The sequence below is a fragment of the Vespula pensylvanica genome, chromosome 16 (genome assembly GCF_014466175.1).
Source record: "Vespula pensylvanica isolate Volc-1 chromosome 16, ASM1446617v1, whole genome shotgun sequence".
NCBI classification, from domain to species: Eukaryota; Metazoa; Arthropoda; class Insecta; order Hymenoptera; family Vespidae; genus Vespula; species Vespula pensylvanica.
This window is the reverse complement of record NC_057700.1, coordinates 3,820,067-3,843,946: the sequence shown is the minus strand read 5'-3', so window position 1 is coordinate 3,843,946 and position 23,880 is coordinate 3,820,067. Positions and strand designations below refer to the sequence as shown.

At 28.2% G+C, this 23,880-nt stretch overlaps 1 protein-coding gene across 7 annotated transcripts in view; it reads left to right on the top strand.

Moving 5' to 3' along the window:
- Positions 1-23,880, top strand: part of LOC122634945 (hepatocyte nuclear factor 4-gamma) — a 50,872-nt gene that overhangs the window by 21,488 nt on the left and 5,504 nt on the right. For 5 of the 7 annotated variants that reach the window (XM_043824495.1, XM_043824498.1, XM_043824497.1 and 2 more), the window contains 3 exons: positions 22,226-22,427; positions 22,987-23,081; positions 23,275-23,411. In XM_043824495.1, the coding sequence (XP_043680430.1) occupies positions 22,226-22,427; positions 22,987-23,081; positions 23,275-23,411 (434 nt within the window). Of the gene's footprint in view, positions 1-1,228; positions 1,392-12,670; positions 12,857-22,225; positions 22,428-22,986; positions 23,082-23,274; positions 23,412-23,880 lie in introns of those variants that run through there. The other 2 variants (XM_043824501.1, XM_043824502.1) reach the window with 2 other exon arrangements.

Below are 23,880 nucleotides of genomic sequence, written 5' to 3'. Positions count from 1 at the left end.
TTATTATTATTATTGTTGTTGTTGTTGTTGTTGTTTTTATTATTATTGTTATTATTATTATTATTAAAAATAAGAGATAGTAAGAAAAAAAAGAGGAAAACAATCAACAGAAATTGCATCTACATAGGCCGTAGGAAACGTAGACGAAGAAACGGGGACGGTAATGCACGAGAGTCCCCACCACTAGATCGGGCGCGCTGCCTGCGACGGACGGAACCACGGACGCAAAACGTGTCTACGTTTACAGCTGTTTGCCAGTCGTCACCGGACCGCCGCGAGGTCTGGCAAAGGTCATTAACGTTATCTTCTTATTCCTGTTCGCCGTCGTTGTCGTTGTCGTTATCGTTGTCGTAGTCGTCGTAGTCGTTATTGTCGTAGTCGTTATTGTCGTAGTCATCGTAGTAATCGTCGTTTGAGTTTTTTCCGTTTTCAGGATATATCGAGATCCATCGATGAATCGATCGACCGAACGATCTCGATCTCGATACGAAACAAAACGATACGATAAGTCGATCTTGTTCTATTTGTGTGTCCTCGCGAATTCAATAACAAAATATATAGATATACACTGAGATATATCTATACACACATATATATATATATATATATATATATATTAAAATTAAATAGATAAATATCTATTAGAGATAAATCGATGGAGATGTCCAAGAGAGAAGGAAATTTTCGATGCGTGCGAATCGAGCGGACTGCCGTCCCGCGTCGGAACGAGGGACAGTTATTTTCGTGATCTTCGCGGGTGCGGAGGGACGAGAGAGATAGAGAGAGAGAGAGAGAGAGAGAGAGAGTTAGAGAGAGATAGATAGATAGATAGATAGATAAAGAGAGAGAGAGAGAGAGAGAGAAGAAGAAAAAGAAAGAAAGAGAGAGATGATAGAAAGACGACGGCAACGGCGGTAACGAGACAAGAAGCTAGTGGCATCTCTCAGCACCTGTGACATCCGTCGTCTATCGTGTCTCTTTCTCGAATAGAAAAAATTCGCCGGATCGAAGAAAAAGACGAAAAAAAGAAGAAGACAAAAAATCGAAAAAATTAGCGAGGAAAAAATAAAGAAAATCATTTCTGATCGATTGTAAAACGAAAGAGAAAGGAAAAAGAAAAACAGTCTGGCGAATTATAAAAAGGAAAAGAAATATACGCACGTACGCATACATACGCACGCACACATATATATATAAATATATATATATATATATATATATATATATATATATATATATATTGAGATAAATAGAGTCGATCGATCGATCGATCGGTCGGTCGATCGATCGAGAAGTGGATCTTACAGTGTCGTCGAGTCGACGCTCGTCGACGGCCGACGACGTCGTTAATCGAATCACAGAATTTGCCGAGTTTGCAATGGGTTTGGCAGGTATGTCTTTCTTATTTTCTTTAATGTCTATACATATAAATAGATTTTCCTTGTCCTCTTATTATTTACGCGATATAATCTCGCGATCGACCGAACGAAAAAAAAAAACAGGAAGAAAAATAGAAAGAAAGAAATCAACCGACGAACGAACGAACGAACGAACGAACGAACCAATGAACAAAAAAAAAAAAAAGAAAAAGAGAAACGAATAAAATATTAATGAAATTTAGAATAATGAAAAATATTTTGGAAATATGTGTGAAAGGGGAATATCGCGTGGTCCGTTTTAAATCCGCTACGATCGCGAGAAACGTTCAACGCAAAACGTCGGAGTCGTATTATCAATCGTTAGGAGTTTATCTTGCTCTAGTCACTCACTATCCACCACCTCCTCCTCCTCCTCCTTCACCTCCTCCACCACCACCTCCTCCTTCTCCTCCTCCCTCTTCTTCTCTTCCCTCTCCTTCTCCTTCTCCTCCTCTCTCTTCCTCCTCCTCCTCCTCCTCCTCCTCCTCCTCCTTCTCCTCTTCTTCCGTCGTATCGTCGTCGACGATATCGTCGAACAGTGACTAGTACGCATGCGAGAGCGATCTTCTCTCCTGGCCAATATTCGTACACTTTACTGTTACGATTTTCATCGTTATTGTCAACGTCGATATATTTATTTGTATCTCCTTTTTATTTATTGTTTTTTTTATTCAACAAAAATTGAGAGAGAGAGAGAGAGAGAGAGAGAGAGAGAGAGAGAATATTAATATTTGTTTTAACAATATATTTGACAAGAAACAAATTGAATATTTTTGTCAAGAAAAAATGAGTGAATGGATGAATGATTGAGTGAAGGAATGAATGAAGGAAGGAAGGAAGGAAGGAAGGAAGGAAGGAATGAACGAATGCGACGAATTTTTGTTGAAGAATTTTCTTGGAAGAGGAATAAATGAATAAATAAAAAATAAAACCGTGAAATTCTTTCGATCGCTATCGTCGTCCTCGTCGTCGTTGTCGTTGTCGTAGTTGTCACCGTCGTTGTAAGGAGAACGTATGCACGTATTAACGTCTGGCGCCGAGTAACGTTAACGCAGTTCCCAACACGCGTGTGCGTGCACGTGATTGGTCTCCCAGTAGCGTATCATCTTGTAAATTTTTCTTTTCAATTCGGTTGTATCTTTGTAAGCTTCTGTTTTTTTTTTTGTGATTCGGAGGTGGAGGGAAAGGTGAAGAATTTAAAAAAAAAAAAAAAAAAAAAAGAAAAAGAAAAATAATAGTAATAATAATGATGATGATAATAATGATGATGATGATGATGATGATGATGATAATGATGGTGATGGTGATGATATTAAAAAAAAAAAAAAAAAAATAAAAATAAAAAAGAAAAATGAGAAAGAATGTCGAATGGATAAAGAACAATTCGAATAAATAAAATAACGTGCTCAAGTTGGATTATTTTAAGAATTATACGTAATATTAATATTGGATATATAATAATGGAATGTTAATATTTAACAATTATTGTTTAAACGTTTGGAAAAGTAGTATGGAAGTTACGGGTACGAATGATGCGTTCTCCGCGACTGTCAACGGAGAACTGCTGCGACCTTTGTTGACACGCGCTGTCGAGCGCGCATTGCGCCGGTCAATAACGTCTTTTATCTCTCTCACTCACTCTCTCTTTCTCTTTCTTTCTTTCTTTCTTTCTTTCTTTCTTTCTTTCTCTCTCTCTCTCTCTCTCTCTCTATCTATCTATCTATCACTCTCACTCGAACAATTCGAAGTATCGTCGTATCGTCTCTATGTTTTCGATCTCGGAATCTTGTGTACTGTTTACTTGCATTCGTATAGTATATAAATGTGTGTGTGTGTGTGTGTGGTATATAAGTGTTTGTGGACAGGGTGATTAATACGGATACATTATAAATAATGACAAAATAAAATCGAAAATAAATCGGTAATAAATTTATTATAGAAAATGATTTTTAAAAAGACTTTTACAAAGTTCAGAATTGAAATTTATTACACTGACAGATTTTGTTTGTCATTACTCGTAACATTTGTATTAATCACACATTTATAGATACGTATATATAGTTTAGTTTATATATTCGTATATATGTATGTTATTATAATATATAAATAGGTAGAGTTAATTCATAAATGTATATGAATGCGATATATTATGAATTATTTCTATATAAATATTTTATTAATTATATTATTTATACATACACTTATATATACTTTTATTATTATGTAATTATGTATATATTTACATAAATGATATATATATATATGTATATGTAGAATGTTTCTCAAGTCATTCGCTATAGAACACACACATACGTATATGTATATACGTATATGTATATACGTAGAATATTCGCTAAGCCTTTCGATACACATACACACACACACACACATACACATATATATAGTATAAGTACGTAGATTTGTCATATAAATGTATATAAGAATGAATATGAATGCAAATATAAATTCGTTAAGTTGTTCGGTATACAACACGACACACACATACATATATACCTACGTATTATAATATATACGTACATAGAATTAACACTTAATTGTATATACAAATGCACATATACATATATTACATATGTATGTGCTGTTAAGCTCTTCGATATATAACACAATACACACATATGTACGTATTCATTATATATACGTACTTACAATTAATAAATACGTATATAGATATATATACATAAATATATATATATATATACACATATAATTTATATATAAAAATATATACGTAAGATGTTCGTTAAGTCGTTCGATCTTGTCCAACTCAGTATCGTTCATACATACAAACTCGTTGCTACGACTCATAAAATGAAAGTATCTGAGAGTTAGGTTCGGGGGCTACTCAAAACAGGATTCTTGACTGTCCAAGCCGTATTGGGTGAACCGTTCGATCTCCATGCTTGGAAATTTCCGACACAGAGACATGGGTGAAGCAAGCAACCAACGAGCAAGCGCCGTTACGGTCGTTTAACGAGTTCGTAAATAAGATTAAAAAAATAAAGGGGAAAAAAAAAGAAAAAGGAGCAGACAAAAAATGGTTTCGATTTGAATGAAGATATGTGCGATTTCATTCGTTATATTATTATTATTATTATTATTATTATTATTATTATTATTATTATTATTATTATTATTATTATTATTATGGTGCATATGTTACACTTTCGAGATATCGATAGAATTTTTTATTTTAACAATCAATTGATCGATTTATCGGTTAATATGTCTACGTATCTAATCGTAAAATTAAGACAAACGAGCAAGATTTTTTTTTTCTTTTTTTTTTTTTTTTTTAGCGAAAATCAAACTCATTTCTATCGAGTAATTGGTACGGTTATGTCACGTCAAAAGAGAGACACGACTCTTAGCTATTTCCTGAAATAATCAAATCGAAAAAGGGACCTCGTAACGTTGTCACGTAATCTTTTAAAGAGAAGAGAAAAGACCTCGGACAAATATATATATATATATATGCACACATACATACTAATAACATTAGCGATAAAATATTTGACTCTTCGTTATTCTTCAAATGCAAGAGATCAAGATGATTATCGGATGAAAAGTAATAATGAATGTTTTCTTCTTCGACGTCTCTTTAAATATAAAAAAAAAAAAAAAAAACAGAAAGAAAGAAAGAAAGAAAGAAAAAAATTCAAATAAAAAAGAATATACATAAAAATCAATATATCTATATAATATATAAAAATCATATTTATAATATATCAATATGTCTATATAATATACAAAATTCATTTATAAAAATCAATATATTTATAATATGTCAATATATCTATGTAACATATAAAAATCACGAAGAAAAATGAAAGACAACAGGAGAGAAAAAAGATATATAAAAAACAAAAAAATAAAAAGAAAAAAAGAAAAAAGAAAAAAAAAAAGAAAGAAAAGGGGAATCCTCGTAACTCAAAAGAACGCATTTTCAGATCGATGTAATTGACGCTGCGAGCGATAATACATAGATATATACATACATACATACATACATACATACACTCGTCTTCCTGGCGAAACTATTTGATTATGCTAATCCTGTGCTAACAGCCTAGACAAACATAGTAACCTCCTGCGTACGTCGTGTCTAGAGAATTTGCGTGGTTAAAAACAAAAAGGAAAAGAAAAAAAAAAAAAAAGAAAAAGAAGAAAAAGGATGAAGAAAAGGAAAAAGAAAAAGAAAAAAAAAAGAAGAAAAAAAAAAAAAAAAAGCTTCAATGTCGACGACGTAGAATTTTAAAAGGCTTGAGAATATATCTATGTAGACACAAACGGAACACATATACATACGCATACACAAACTTACGTATAAATAATTAATAATTATTCCCATCGGAGATTGGTACGACAATACGTTCGATTCTCCCTTTCTATCTCGTTCATACACATACATATATACATGTACGTATGTATCTATATATGTATATATGATGTATATATAATTTGTATATACATAGACACGTATATAACCATCGGTTTATTTGACTACCGTTTGTAAAGAAACACCATTACGTAACACGGTAGACCGTATATAACAAGCATGCACGCTCGCACGCACGCACGTTCTCACTCACGCGACGATTCGTGTTAGTGTTAGTGTCGCAATCGCTATGGTATTAACTTCATCTCTAGAGATCAATTGATCACCTGAACGAAAGCTTTTCTCCTTCCAATCGTTTCATTTCTCTTGTGAAAGAAAAAAAAAAAAAAAAAAAAAAAAAAGAGGAGAAAATGAAGAAGGAAGGAAATCAAAAAGAAGAAAGAAAGAAAGAGAAGAAAGAAAAAAATAAGAATAATGACAAAATTTTTAGATATATATATATATATATATATATATATATATATATAATTAATTAACAAAAAATTTATTTGGACATTTAATTTTTATCAATCGTTATATTGATCCATTTCGATCAATCTATCAATTTTTTTTATTTCATTTTTACTATTTATTTATCTCGTTTTCTTTCGAATCGTTTATATATATATATATATATATATATATATATATATATATATATAAAAGGAAGGAAAAGAAAACGCATCACGAGTTACATCGTTTTGCTTACGTTGTAAAATAACGAACTCTATGTTGGGTCACGGGGTCACTCAATGACAATCACGATATAATAAAATTATCATCTCTTTTAGAATTAAATGTACAATTTTTCTTTTCTTTATATATATATATATAAATTCTTTATATATATATTTTATACATATATATATAAATTCTTTATATTTATATATATATATATTTTATATATTTATATATAAAAGAAAAAAGATTATATATATATATATATTTTTATTTCTTCGAAATTATATGCATGTTTCATTTGAAACTTTAGACTATCGACTGATAAATAAACAGATGTATATGAAAATTGTTTGATACACAATCAACAAGAAACATAGACGTATTAAATGATCTAACTCGTCTTTTGTAACAAAGAGAAAGAAAAAATATTATTACACTTTGTTCTCGTTCATGAAAGAAAGACGAAGAAGAAAATAAAGATGGAGAAATATAAAGAGGAAGTGATAGAAGGAAAAAGAAAAAAGGAATAAAAAAGTAATAAAGAAATAAAATCAAACGCATAAATATATGTATATAAATGCAGGATGCGATGCTGCGGTTTAACATCGCGAATGACGTGCGCTAAGATAAGAAACGAAAGAAAATGATGACGAATGAATCGATGGAACGCGATCAACTGAAAGAAATTAAAATCCGCGACGCGACACATGAGGTGTTACACGTGTCTGAACTTATTCAAAGTTTTCTATAAATATTCTAATCGTTTCTCGAGAAGCGAGATTAGAATAGAAAAAAAAAAAAAAAGTAAGATTTAATTTTTTTTATTTTCTCAATAAAAATTATTCGTTTAAATTAAAATGAAAATGATTTAAGTTGGATTTAACTGGAATCGATTATCTTCAATGAATTCAAATGTTGATATAATTTTTTACAATTTTCATTGTTGCAATATATATATATATATATATATATATATATATATATATGTATGTATGTATGTATGTATATGTATGATTTGAATTGCGATTATAATCTTTTATTAATGATAAATGAATGATTGATTGATGTTGGTTGTCGTTTCTCTTTCTTTTTTTACGATTTAATCTTGAATGATACCGAAAAAAAGAAATGAAATATATCTATAGGAAAGTTTGATGATCGTTTAAATGTTTTATCCAAATATTATGTAAAGAAATATAATCTCATAACATTAATTTTATGTCAGAGAATAACGTAATGTAATAAATGTGGATGTACTCTTTCTCTATTTCTTGTTCTATATTATGTTATGTTATATATTATATGTTTTATTATTGATAATAATAATATTGTAATAATTATTAATATATGTATATACATGTATATACAGATTTATTCTTATTATTACTATTACTATTATTATTATTATATAAATTATTATAATATATATATATATATATATATATATATATATATATAAAATATTAAAGTATTAGAATTATTATTTTTATATTCATTATATTAATAATATTGATAAAGAGTCATAATAGTAATTAGTAATTATTATTATTGTTATGATTATTATATTGTATCATTATTATTATTATTATTATTAGTAGTAGTAGTAGTAGTAGTAATGATAAAAAAATCACTTCAATAAATATTCGAATTATCTTTGAAGTTTGCTTTTACGCAATTCACATTTGTGTAATCAAGATTGAAATACTTTATCTAACATATCGAGACACTACTGTTTGGCACGTGTCGTCAAAACTATCACAAAAATAAAATGTGAGGCGTTTAATTTTGGTTCACCTTCATCTTCAAAATAACTGAGTATTTTTATATAAATGATCGTAAAATGTTGCAAATGTTATTTTTTTTTTCTTCTTGGAGATTAAAAGGAAAAAAAAAGAAAAAGAAACAAACAAGTATGTTCGACAAAAAATGCGAAACTCGTTTGAAAGAAAGAGAAAATGGACAAAAAAAAAAGAATCCATGTATACCATTTGAATAAATTAATTATTATTTTTCTAATGATATATATATATATATATATATATATATTATCTGACGACGTAATAATGAAAAAAAAAGGAAATGTTTAGAATAACGCGTATCAAAGTCGTACACCTGTTACTATCTAATCCGTATAAATAAATTTTAAGATTATGAGACGAAGAATCGAACGATTTAATGACGTAAATGTGTTGGAAAATTATTGAGTAAACTTGTCATCCCGTAAGTGCTCAAGAGAGTCGATAGATGATAAAACACATTTTCTAATGGCTCTCGTCCATGTTTCTTCTAATGTATTGACGAAAGAAAAATAGAAATTCGAGAAACGTAAACAACACTTTTTTTTTCCTTTCTTTACTCGATTCAATCTCGTATTTCGTTTATTAAAATTTTACAAATTTTGTTTAAAACGTTTTTAAGATTTCATCTGTTTTTATTATTTTTTTTTTTTTTAAAGAATTTCTCTAACATTAAAGAGAGAGAGAGAGAGAGAGAGAGAGAGAGAGAGAGAGAGAGAGAGAGAGAGAGAGAGAGAGAGAATATGATTCGTGAGAAGTATTAGAATGAAAATGAAAATTGTATTTTTTATTTAGAAAAAAAAAAACGAATTATACGATATGAACAGACAAAATATTAAATCGATATGAAGATTGATCTGAGGATAAGAAGGGTTGAATAATTTAAAAAAAAAAAAAAAGAAGAAGAAGTCAAAGATATTTTTAACAAATTTCAAACGTTTTTAAATTCAAGCTTTTGAAATAAATTCAGAAGAATGTAACGAGAACGAATGCAAATTCGATCACGTATTTATTTATTACATATAGAAGACATGTTTCCTGTCTGTTTATTTTCTTTTTCTTCTTCTTTTTTTTTTTTTTTTTTTTTTTTTTTAAACATTTTTCCTATGCACGAACAAATTGAATAGTGATGGGTGTATATTAATTATCTATATCATGGTCTATCGCTCACGAATATTTATTCTGTAGGTCAGGTTCCAGCACTGTTTTGTTATCAGTTAAGTTAAACTCTACAAACTCGCACATAAATGCATTTGTTTATCGTTATTTTCTTCCTCCTGTCGTTAACTATATTACCATAACAAGAAAAAAGGAAATCAAAGAAGAAAAGAAAATATTCTTCATTTTTCTTTCGAGGAAAAGATAACTATTGCTTGTATTTTAAAAATATACCGTATACTGTATTCGAAAAAAATACTGTTAGAATGTATTTTAAAAAAGAGAGAAAAAAAAAAAAAAGAAAAAAGAAAGAAATATCGAATTTCTTACGTCACGCGAGTGAAAGGTATCTCTAAAAATTTTTCATTTCTTATTTGTTAAACGATAACGTTATGAATAATAACAGTCAATTAATTTTATAATAAAGACAAACGAATTATTCGTCGCCGTGTAATACGTAATGATGATGAATTAATTGAAAAATAAATGGCGATGGAATAATTATTGAATTAAATGAAAATTGCTTTGATAAAGTAATTATTTAATTAAGTGAAAATTAGTTTGATATAAAATAATTATTTAATTAAATGAATATAATTTCTGACGTACATATGCACATATGTATCCCATGTCTTTTCTTTTCTTATCTTAGCCATTTAATAATGCTGTAATATAACTGAATGTGACATAGTTCCTTCCTTCGATCCCACCATCATCGCATAGTCATAGTCACCGTCACCATCACCATACTACCATTACCGTACTACCACCACTACACCTCTTTTCTACTTCTGTCTTTCTCTTTGAATCTCGATCATGCTGACGCGCGATGACGAGCAAAACCACAAGCTTGTGACGCAATCGATGTAGATTCATAAGGCGCCAACGTCTTCTTCGAAATATCGTCTTTGATTTTTATCTACATACGTACATACACAGATGTATGTATGTATGTATGTATGTATGTATGTATGTATGTATGTATGTATGTATGATCATGCATATTTGCAAGTTATATATCTACAATATATTAGCAAGAATTAAATGTATATATGTAGTTACGTACTTACATGTGTATATAACTATTTGTAAAATTTCTTCGATAAAAGTATGGACTATGGAGACACTTATAGAGGCAAATTAATTCATTAATTCATTCATTTATTATTTTTTAATTTATGTGAAATCGTCTATTGGATATTTAATTCTTTAATTTTATTTTTTATTCCTGTTGAAACTTATTTTTGTAAAGAGTAAAAAAAGAAATGGAAAAAAGTTATATCGAGTAATAATAGAGAAATGGAAAAATAACAGAAATAATAGAAAAATTATATATGTATATATATATATATATAATTGTTTGTTTTTTTAGAGAATTTAATAGAAAATGAATGCTTTAATCAGATTGTCAATTTTTTAATGTATGATATTAATTTTTATTGAAACTTTTAGCGGAGAGCAAAGAAAAAAAAAAAAAAAAAGAAAAAGAGAAAAAGAGAACAAAAATTATAATTGATAATCGTATGAATATTAAAACAGAAATAATAGAAGTCATTTATATATATATATATATATATGTATATCATATAACTATTTTATTTTTTATGAAATTTAATAAATTAAAGAAAATTAAATTGATTCATTTATTATTATTAATTAATTAATTAATTATTATTCTTATTATTATTAATTATCATTAATTTATTTGTCATTCAATATTTATTATTATTATCATTATTATTATTAATTTATATACATGAACTTATATCGCACATATATCACAAACTTAATTAAATTTATCAATACGATATAAATTCGCAAAAACACGTATTTTACAATTAAATATATATATATATATATATTAATCATTTATTATAAGAGTATATATTTATTATCATTAAAGTAATAATAAATACATACATATATACATACATACATACATACATACATACATACATACATATAAATTCTTTTGGATTATAAAGACATAAATAAACGAAGAAGAGAAATTGATTGAAACGAAATATATAATACTATACGCTCTTTCTACCGGTATTCGTAACAATTGAAAGTATGTTGAAGCAAAACACTTGTTTATTAGACTTTGGTATTGCGGTAGGTTCCGTGTGGCGTCTACGAGGAAGAGATTTGATGTCTCGCGTTAAACGATAACGTCGATTATATTTATTGGAGTGCGATGAGTCGAAAGCGTGTTCCCTACTTTACACTCGTGTGCATTCATATTATGCCGGCATCTTTGTTGTTGGTACAAAGTCCAAAATGCGATTTTGTTTGCGGATCCAGTCGTCGAGTAGATAATTATTTCTCTTTTATTGTCAAGGTCGTCGAACGCATCGCGAAAAAAGAAACGACGAGGGCGTCTCTCTCGAAGAACTTTTTTTTCCCTTTCCCTTCCTTTTCTTTTTTTAATTAACATAACTTTTTCTTCGTTTTTTCTTCTTCCTCCTTCTTTTTTTTCTTTCGTTGTCTTTTCTTTTTTTCGTCCTTTTAATTTTCACTTTCACGTTCGATTCGTTGTCCCTTCGTTTTCCTTTTTCTTTCTTTTTACTTTCTTTTCCGTCGTCCCGATACTCTACGGTGTCACGAATGAGCCGTCTTTTTAATTTACACTTTTCTTTTCTTTTATTTTTTTTCCTTTTTATTCTTTTCTCTTCGAGAATCGATCCTCGATTAAAAATAGTTTCGAAGTTCCGGTTACTCCGGCCGATGTAAAAGATAAACGTTGAAAGAAATCTTCGACGAAGTTTTCATTATTTCTCGACAATGACGTATCATTTCTAATGTATGTACGTACGTACGTATGTATGTATGTATGTATATTTAAAGAACAAATAAATGTCTATTTCAAAGGCAATTGGAATTAAAGAAATCGTTAACGTAATGGGAGAAAAACTCTGTTAGAAATAGTATTAAATTCATTTTAATTCTCAAATGAGTTTTCGATGTATAATAAAAAAAAAAAAAAGAAAAAAAAAAGAAAGAAAGAATAATAGAAAAAAAATTAACTTTCAAATGAGAACACGTCGAAATCGTGCGTGGAAGTGCTTTTTCTCGAGGGGGGGGAAAAAAAAAAAAAAAAAAAGGAAAAGAGAACAGATAGAAAAAATATAATTGAACAATTACAAGTACGAGCGATGAAGAAACAAAAACAAAAACAAAAACAAAAAGAAAGAAGAAGAACAAAAAAAGAAAACAAAAAAAAGAAAAAAAAGAAAGAAAGAAAGAAAGAAAACCGGAGAATAATAAAAGTACGCAAGAAATACTCGAACACGCTTATATACTAAAGTTTTCTTCCTGACATTGAAGAAGCCTCGTGACGTCATCATTCTTTCCGACTAAATCGATCATCGATCATCGATATATATCATTTGGATTCGCATCCTCGTGTACGTAACGTAAAAAGTTTAATTTATGTGTACTCCCTTTTTTTCTTTATTTTTTATTTGTTTTTTTTTTTTTTTTTAATATTTTTTCTTTTCTTTTTTTGTTTTTTTTTTTTATTATTCATTTGAATGACACTTCCACATGGTAATTGCTACCTTAGGTGTAAACGCATACGTAACGATGCCATGACACCTGAGTTTTTTCTCTTTCTTTCTCTCTCTCTCTCTCATTCACTCTCTCTCTCTCTCTCTCTCCTTGCAACGAGTAAAACGTAAAAATCTATATAATAAGACGATAAAACGCCGTTGATTGCAGAAACGCCAATTTCGTAATCTCTCCTGTCCTTTCTGCTCTCACTCATTTTATTATACTCCGAGCACGTGCATGATCATCGAAAAATTGTTACACGTTGTATCATTTCACATGAGAATCGTCTCTTCAAAATGATATCACAACTCTTAATGAAAAATTTATGAGAATAATAAAATCGAAATTGTTGGATGATGCTCTTTTTATTTTTGTTTCTATTATTTCTTTTTGTTTTCCGTGTTCGAAAGACAAATTGAAAATCAAATCGTAGAGAATCGCATGTTCGATTATTTTGTCTAATAAAGATTGCTTCTCAAAAATAATTCGCGATGAAAGAAAAAGAAAAAAAAAAAAAAAAACAAAATGAGAAGTACAGTTTTTGAGGAACGTTCGCAATTGTCTTCCATGTTGCAAATCGAATTAGAAATAAAATTAAAGAAATTGCAAATTCGATCGTCGTCTCGAAAATTGCCTTTCAAAAATAACTCTTAACGAGAAATGAATCAGTAGAATAAAGTAGAGTTTCTCGAATTGTTGCTATTTCTTTTCTTTTTCTTTCTTTCTTTATTAGAAACTAAATTAAAAATCAAATCGCAATGACACGTTCAATTATTGAAAATATATTATTTATATAAATATCATATGAGAAATACGAGAATTTTCGAAAAAAAAAAAAAATGAATCGTAATAAAAGTAAAAATGAAGAAAATAAAGTAGAAAAAAATAAAAATTTCCGAATAACTTTCGCTTTGTTTCCTATCACGAAATCGAATTAGAGATCGGATCGTAGATTAAAAAAACAAAAAGAAAAAAAAAAAAAAAGGAAAGGAAAAAAAGAAAAAACAGAAAAAAGAAGAAGAAGAAAAGAAAATAATAAGAAATAAAAATCAAATTAAAAATCGTATTAAACAGTAAACTAAAATTAGATCGTAGAAGATTTAACGTGCTTCATTCATTGAAGTTTCGAACGAGACTATCTCGAGCGATTGATTCAGTTTGTATCGGAGACAACTGCGATTGCTTGTAAATGTAATACAATCGGATTGATCGATTGTAAATAACGGACAAACGAGTTGCTCGATAAATTTGATAATACTTTTTCTTTACTTCTTTGACGTAAATGTACACCTGATTCGATACGTACGTATGTATGTGTCAATAAAACAAAACAAAAAAAAATAAATAAATAAAAAAGGAAATAAAAAAAAAAAAAAGAAAAATAAAAAAGAAAAAGTGAAAGAATAAAAAAGAAAAAGGGGGAAAAAAAAATAAATAAAACGATAAAATCAACACGACGTCGTGGAAGAATTAAATCGATATTAATCAAGAATACAGAGAAAGGATACGTACATATATACATATATACATATATATATATATTCTCACGGTTTTCAAACTTTTCCTCGTATTTCGCAATATCGCATAAGATAAAAATGTATAGGAAAATATAATTGATATTTACAAAGAGAAAAACGGAGCAAAATCGCATATCGATTCGATCTAATTAAGTTCTTCAAGGTTCTCGCACATATTTTCCCTCGCATTAATAACAACGATTTCTAATAATACGCACTGTCCTACTATTTACAACAGTTTAGAAAATATTCACAAGATTGATTCTACTTTCATCCGAGCTTATCGAATCGATAACTTCGAAATCTATTTACGACGACGAAAACGAAACGTCGTTATATCGTATTATACATCGAACGATCAGCTGTATATCATTTTTTTTTACGTTTCTTTTTTTTTTTTTTTGTCGAATATAACGAAGCTCATTTTATTTTCTTTGTTTATCGAAGAAGAATTGAAAGTTGATAGTTCGCAATCGTTGTTGCAACGTGTTCCTCTAATTATTTTCACGATTCATCCATATTCCGTTTCTTTAACATTCGGCTTAAATTAACGGTACATCGATGACTATGATCGATAATATTTTTAATCTTTTATATGTGTGTGTGTGTGTGTGTGTGTGTGTGTGTGCGTATATGTAAAAAGCTTCATTAAAATTTTGTCTTAGCCATGAATCACACTCGATGATTACGATAAAAATTCAATTGATCAATTGTCATAAAACGTAATTGATTAGATCAATGATCAATTAATGTTCAGGTGTTGTTTTGTTAATTTTATCGAACAATTCAAATTCTTATTAGCCAATATTATCAAAATTTTGACATAGTTATTATCATACTACATTATAATATCATAATTTAAGAAAAGACAAAAAAAGAGGAACACTTTTGTTAATATTTATTTAAACAAAATTGTCCAAACGAATCTTGAAATTATTGTATATTATACGCTCTTTAGTATTTGTAATATATAAGATACGAATAATACGAAAATACGAATATTTTTCGTATACTAATGATATTAGGAGAATATATGTATATTGTTAAAAATAGTATTAAGATATAACAGCTCATTTAATCCGTATTGTTCGATGTACGTCTCATTTCCCACCACCTCGCATATTTCCTGTTTTTATACAGCCAATAAATTTCTACAGTAAATTTAATGTAAATTAAACACAATTCGTCCAGAATCAAGGTTGTCTAACAATAAAGGAACAATTGAATCGTCATTACAATATATATATATATATATATATATATATATATATATATATATATGTATTCGTCTCATTGGTTATCGATTAGATATTTTTTTTCACTTTTTCCTCTTTTTCTTTTTTATTTTTCTTTTTTTCTTTTTGAAGAACAGTCGCATGAAAATTTTATTGTTCGAAGTTATTAAGCGCCGTGATATTTTTTCGTAATAATATGATCGAAAATAATACCGTGCGAACGTATGTTTATTCGCATAATAAAATTGAGAGGTCATGAAGGGTGTCTGTAATGCAATCGATTTGAAGGCAAAAACGAAAAAAAAAAAAAATAAATAAATAAATAATAAAAACGAACCGATTTAATGTCATAAATGAGCTTTAATGATCATTAAAGATTCATTGGCTTGTTTTCCTTATTTGCATTTGTTTTCAATGACAAAAAAGAAAAAAAAAAGAAGGATAAAAGAAATAAAAAATATGAAAGAAAATAAAAATAAGATGAATTTGTATAATGTTTCCAAAGGCAACTCGTCGATTGGTCGGTCGGTCGGTCAGTCGTTCGAGAATTAAGTATGTAAATTGTTTTGGAGCCTTGAGAAAATGCATATTATGATATAGTAACGTAACAGAGCAATGATAAGGAATGACCGGCTGCTAATTCTTCGACAAGGATCGACCTATATCGTTATTAATGCATCTTACCGGTTCTCTTTTAATACCGACGAAGTATTTCTTCTTATTCTTTTTCAGTGTTTTTTCTTTTTACTTTTTTTTTCTCTTTATTCATTTTTTTTTTCTTCTTCGTTTCTTGTCGTCACGCATCATTAATTATTTATCGTCACACTTGGAGAATTACATCTGTAACGAAGATTCGACGATCGATCGATCAGTTATTTATTTATTTATCTATTTATTTATTTATTTTTTTTTTCGCCTCTCTCGTGCGTTATGATTCGTTTCTTTTTTCTTCCCTTCTTTTTTTTTTTTTTTTTTTTTTTTTTTTTTTTTTTTTTTGAAGGGGTTAAACAAGAAGAAAAAAAAGAAAAGAAACGAAAAAGATAATAATAATAATGATAAAAGAAGCAGACTCGAGAAGTACAGTTGACGTTCGACAAAATTCCAAAAAATGATACGAATAGAATAATTCGATTTCGATATTGCTCAACGACGACGATATTCGACGATTATCTACTTCGAAATCGGCCTTGGCACAATCTCTTCGTGATTTTTAATCGCTCGTACAAAACTTCTAAATCTCGGCAATATCTCGACCGACCTCTATCCAAACTCGCTTGGTACGTTAACGAAGAGAAAAACAGCATGGATCGTCCATTTTTTTTTTCTTTTTTACAATTTTTTCTATCCATTCAAACACCCCTTTTCCATCCCCCATCGCAAGTAAATTTTAAGTATAATTATTTTCCCATACTTCGGACATAAATTTGTTTCTTTATTAAAATTTCTTTCGTAAAGATTTTCCTGAATATCTTTTTTTTTTTCTTTTTTTTTTTGTTACGATCGAATTTTTTCTTTTTTCTTTTCTTTTTCCTTTTATTTTCTCACTTGTCGTTGTTTACATCACGTTCGATTTATTATTATCTTATAATTTATTTTGTTTTCTATTTATGTTCAATCGTTTCATCGAGACTCATGATTCACGAAAATTATCTTTTCTTTTTTATTTATCTATCTATTTATCTATCTATTTATCTATCTCTTATGCAAACTATGTAAATTATGATATACATTGTAAAATAATACAAATGGTCATGTACACGTGATCCAATTCGACAGAGAGATATCTGAGGAACTACTTGACCCAAAGATTCAACTGATCGTATGATCGTATAAATCGAAAGATATTAGAACCGTGAATGTAAATAATTCGTTTGATTCATGAGTTTGAATCGTTAAATTTAATTAATGAAAATACTTATGTGTATATATTTAAAAAGGATAAGGAAAGAAAAAAACAGAGAGAGAGAGAGAGAAAAAAGATTAATACAATCAATAATATATATACATATACATATATATATATATATATATATATATATAGAGAGAGAGAGAGAGAGAGAGAGAGCTATTTTTAAATAAATTGTATACTTAAGTTAACGTTTATTATTAGTTATTACGATGAAATCTAGAACGAAATTATATGAAGAATATTCATAATGATCAACGAAAAAATTAATGTATTTCGTAACGCGTTTATGACGTGATTCGAGAAAATAAAAAAAAATTCAATGAAAAAGAAGATAATATAAAGACCTATTTATAAATGAATAATAATGTACTTAATTTAATGCATATTATTAGCTATTACGATGAAATCTAGAACGAAATTATGTGAACAATATTTATGATAATGAGCAGAAAATATATCTAGCTTATGTATTTATTCGCGAGAAAAGAAAAATAAAAAGAGAAAAGTATAACATTATGAAACATTTGTTAATAAATTATGAATCAAATTATACAATAATATTCGTGATGATCGATCAAGAAATTAATGTTACTGGTAACATATTTATGTCGTTCGAGAAAAAAAAGAAAAAAAAAAAAGAAGAAAAAGTAAATAAATAAATAAATAAATAAATAAAAAGAAAAGAAGAAGGAGCATGAACTATTCGCAAATGAATAGTAATGGATTTAATTCAACGCTTATTGTTATCCAATTATGATATATTAAAAATTTGGAATAAGATTAATTACACGAATAGTATACATGACAATTAACAAAAAAAAAAAAAAAAAAAAAAAAAAAAAAAAGAATTAATTTAGCTAATAATACACTAACGTAGTCGTGAAGAAAAAACAAATGTAGCTAATACAACGGACTATTTCCAAACAAGTTATGAACAAAATGATGAAATAATTAATACGAATTATCATAATGAAATATGACGAGTTAAATGCCGAATAATATTAACGATAATGATCTAAACTCAAAAATTCAACGTCCTATAACGTTTGCCCATAAACGTGTTAATAACTTAATAATCTTTTAAATTATCATGGAATCCCTAACAAAAAAAAAAGGAGAGAAAAAAAAAAGAGAGAGAGAACGAAAAAAGAAAGACGAAAAAAAAACGATGATGGAAAAAGAAAGAAAAAGAAAAAAAAAAAAAAGGAAGAAAAGAAAATGGAAATTAGCCAGCATGATTTGTCTTGCCGCTGATCTTATATAATAACGTGTATATCATAGTGATATTACATAATAATGACGAATAGTTATTTGATCGTCAATCCGTACGAAACGAAATTTACGAGTGACTTTGCTGTTTTGTATCATCGAGAAGAAGAATGATTACTTTTAAAGTTTTAGTTGAAGACGTCTAAGATCCAGTAAACGTATATATGCATATACAATACATACGTATTTATAAATACATAGATACAGTACGTATACACTATATATATATATATATATATATATATATATATATCATATAATACATATATAATATATTAGAATACATACAATACATATATATGAATAAATATATACAATGCATACATACATAGATATATATATATATACGTATCATATAAATAATAGCTCTCTTCAATATAATTATCGAATCTTTTTTTTTTTTTTAATTTCTTATTTTATTTTATTTAATTCTTATTAAATTTATTTTATTTAATTTTATTAAATTCTTGTCCATTCTCGTTTCTCTTCAAAACTAACATTCAAGTTTACGAAAGAAACGTCATTTTCTTTTTCGTGATCCTACATATCTCACCGAGAGAAAACGAGATTGACAAGATTTCTAATATAAATTAAAAAATAATATGAAAAATCTAAATGAGAAAACGCCTGTCAGATTATAATAACGAAATATGCGATATGAGTTTGTAAGATCGAAGGAAAAGAAGAGGAAAAGGAAAAAGTAATTACAAAAAATAAAATCAAATAAGATAAAACGAAATGAAAACGAAAAATACAAAAAAAAAAAAAAAAAAAAAAAGAAAGAAAAAAGAAAAAATAAAAAAGAAACAGATAAAGACAATAAAAACAAAACAGAACAAAAAAGTACGAAATCGTTAAACGTATTTGTAACTTTGTCAGTGTAATGAGACCTTATAATTTTTTAGATCATAAATCTTACAGCGAATAGAAAGTTGTTTCAACCGTTAGTTGCTACAAACTGTGACCCCTCGCGTATAAAGATAAAAAGATAAACGCTTTGATACGGAAAACTCTTGAAAGAAAATAAACGAGAGTGAAACGTTTCTTCTTTCTCTTTCTCTTTCTCTCTCTCTCTCTCTCTCTCTCTCTCCTTCTTAATTTTGTTTCTTTTTCTTTTGTGATCATCATAAAACGAAACGAAATACAAAATGCGTTTGTAATAATTAATTAACATCACTTTTCTTACGTCATGGTAAAACAATTAAAGATTTCGTCGATTATATGATTATATAATTAATTTCTTTTTTTTTTTTTTTTTAAATAACTTTTCTCTTCGCGTGATCGTAAAACGGAACAAAAATGCATTTATTATAATTAATTAACATCACTTCTCTTACGTCATGATCAAAATAATGAAAAATTTCGTCGATTAGATGCCTCGACAATTTTTTTTTTCTTTTTCTTTCTTTTCTTTTCTTTTCTTTTCTTTTCTTTTCTTTTCTTTCGAACTAACGTAATTTTTCTTTCGTGATCATCGCAACACTTAACGAAATAAAAAAAAAAAAAAAAAAAAAAAAAAATGCGTTTGTTACAATTAATTGATATTTACTTTTCTTGCGTTATGGTAAAAATAATTAAAGACTTCTGTCGATTATATGCTTCGACAATTTTTTCTTTTTTCTTTTTTTAAACTAACTAATACATTCTTTGAAATCATTCTACAGCTTGCAAAATCTATGTTTAAGTTACTGGAAAAATCCGATGCAAGAGGACGTCCACTATCGTTGCAAAATTCTCCACTGATCGTGAACAGTGCGTGTCGAGAAGAAGCGTAATTAGTTTTAAAGAGAGAGACGAGAGACATATGAAAGAGTTCGAGTTCGAGTTCGAGAGAGAAAGAGAGAGAGAGAGAGAGAGAGAGAGAGAGAGAGAGAAGAAGGAGGAGAGGGAGAGGGAAAGAAAAGCCTTCAGTGATAGCGTTATCGCGACCCTCCGACTTCTACGCCAGCAACAAGAGCACTGTCTCTCGGTTTTGAACAAAAGAAAAAAGAACAAGTACGAGCGGAAAGAAAGAAAGAAAGAAAAAGAAAAAAAATAAAATAAAGTAATAAATAAAAGAAGAGAAATAAAAAAAAAAAAAATAAATAAATAAATAAATAAAAATTGAAAAGAAAAAGATCATGGTGTGGAATCATCCATGGCAGTTATATATAACTCTTCATTATCTAGCTTTATGTGATATAAAAGAAAAAAAAGAAAAAAAGAAGAAAATTATATCGTTATTTACATGTCTATGATCGATAAGAGAAACTCGCTTAGTGGAAATGAGATTTCGGACGTACGATTAATTAATGATTAGAAGAACATAATATTTACAGGCTTATATAGGGTGGAATATTTCAATAGAAACATTCCTTTCTTTGTATCAGAATTGTACGAGAATAAATTTCTAAATGGAATTTATTACGAAAAGATAATTCGTTCTTTTGATTAGGAGGTAGATATTTAATTGATCAGATCATGTTCTCTTTATGAAAGTAATTTTGATTAAAATGTGATATCGTATAAGAATAGAAAGAATAGGAAAATTGATAGATCAATTTTTTTAACAATCCTCATATCATAATATATCATTTAATTATGAAATTATATATATATATATATATATATATATATATGTACTTATTTATATTTTATAAATTTCATCGCCATAAAATTAATTTATTTATTTATTAATTTTTAATGTGTCATATATCAAGATTAATGTTTGTTAAATGCAAATTATTCTTAACATAACGTTTATTATACTATTATATATATATATATAAAATCATTATTTACACACGGTATAAATAATTTAAAATTAAATTATATCATATAATTCCTTCATACAAAAAAAAAGAAAGAATTAATTAATCTATACATAATTAACAAGTTTATCTCGATTAAAACAATTCTTCCTTTCCCAAAAACACAATAGAATCTCGTTTATCGATAAATAAGAGAAAATCGAAAAGAAACTTATCCCTTGAAATTTCTCTGCATACTTCTAACTCTACTTGCTTCGAAGAATCGAAATCGTTCAAACCAATAATTAAAAAATATCCACCTTTTTAAATTACATTCTTCACTTCAAAGACATCTTGATCGCTACATCACGAATTAATATCAGATTTAATTTTTCCTATCTAAACATTTGGACCAATGAAATATTTTTTTAACGTTAAAACGATTTACATCTGCCAACGTTAATTATAATTTTTCTTATAATTCTCCGAATGTATGATAAATATCGCGTTAAATCGATCTTTCTGATTGTTATTTATTTATTTATTTTTTTTTCTTTTTTTTTAGATACTGATCTTGGCATGGGCGCCGGTGCCGCAGGTGGCTCGGTTCTGGGACTTCCAGGTACCGGAGTGACCGGTGTCCTGTCTCAGCACTGTGCCATATGTGGTGATCGAGCCACAGGGAAACATTATGGGGCTGCCTCTTGCGATGGTTGCAAAGGTTTCTTCAGAAGATCCGTTAGGAAAAATCATCTCTACACTTGCAGGTTTTTAACAAACTTTTTTATTTTTTATTTCATACGTTAAATAACGTAACGGAGAGAGAAAAAAAAAAGGAGGAAGAAGACGAGGAAAAAATAAAAAAAAATAAAAAAATAAAAAAATAATCGAAAATTATGCGTATATTACGTAATCACATCAATATCCGCATTTTGTCGAATTTGTCATTTTCGTATCGGATTCGTCTCGATCGTAAAACATTTTATTCGAATATTAAAGAACGTTACGTTATTTTCTAATAATACATTAAATATCTCTCTTCTTCTTCTTTTGATCATATGACATCACGTATATATCAAATCGATAAGTACTAGTTATCGATTGACGTTATAACTTACAAAAATAATATAAAATGAAATAAAATGAAACAAAATAAACAGAAAACGTTTATTTATCTGTTTATTTATTTATTATTTCTTCTGTTTTCTTTCTCTCTCTCTCTCTCTTTCTTTTTTTTTTTTTTTGATCAGAAGAAAAGGGATATACGCGTTGAGGAGGATTAATTTCTTTCGTCTAACTTATCTTACATTTATCTACACGATACAGATTCAGCAGGAATTGCGTTGTGGACAAGGATAAGCGTAATCAATGCAGGTACTGCAGACTTCGAAAGTGCTTTAAGGCCGGCATGAAGAAGGAAGGTAAATTGCTTAAAAAGAAAATTTAAGATTGACAAAAACAATGTACGAAGAAAAAAGAATTAAAAAAAAAAAAAAAAAAAAAAGAAAAAAAAAAAAAAAAAAACATTTACAAAATTTTCTTTCTCGAACGATATTATATCTTTCTTTTTTTTAATTTCTCTTCTTTTTTTGTTTTCATCGTTTTCAATAACAGCCGTGCAAAATGAGAGAGATCGAATAAGTTGTAGAAGGCCCAGTTACGAGGAACAAGCCAACAATGCTAGCGGACTCTCCGTTGTTTCTTTATTGCAAGCTGAAATGCTCAGTAGACAAGTTGGGGCAGCCTTAGAGGTCAGTACAACTTAACCTCAGCCAAGCTGAATATTTATAATCGGAACTTGTGCTCGTTAATGCGTCGCACCGAGAAAACGACTACGGCGTGCATAATCGCAGACCATTTAATTATGCCACCTTTTTTTCCCTTCGTTGAAAGATCCCTCCTCTCTTCTTGCATTTTTTGTTTCTCTATCTCTCTCTGTTGGTCTGTTTGTCTATCTCTGTCTCTCTCTTTTCCTTACAACCGAACTTTCCGTTCCACTTTTTTTCCCCTCTTCGAAGAACTCTGACGTTCGTTGTTGTTTCGATGTCTGTTCAGATTGAATTCTCATGATTTAATCTTTTTTTCCAATTGTTTTATATGTCATTTATATATTACGTTAGGTTTCATTAAACGAGCCGCTTTTTCTTCGCGGCGAATATTGTTGTTATCGTTGTCGTTCTTTTTCTTTTTCTCTTCCCTCTTTTTACTTTTTCCTTTTTT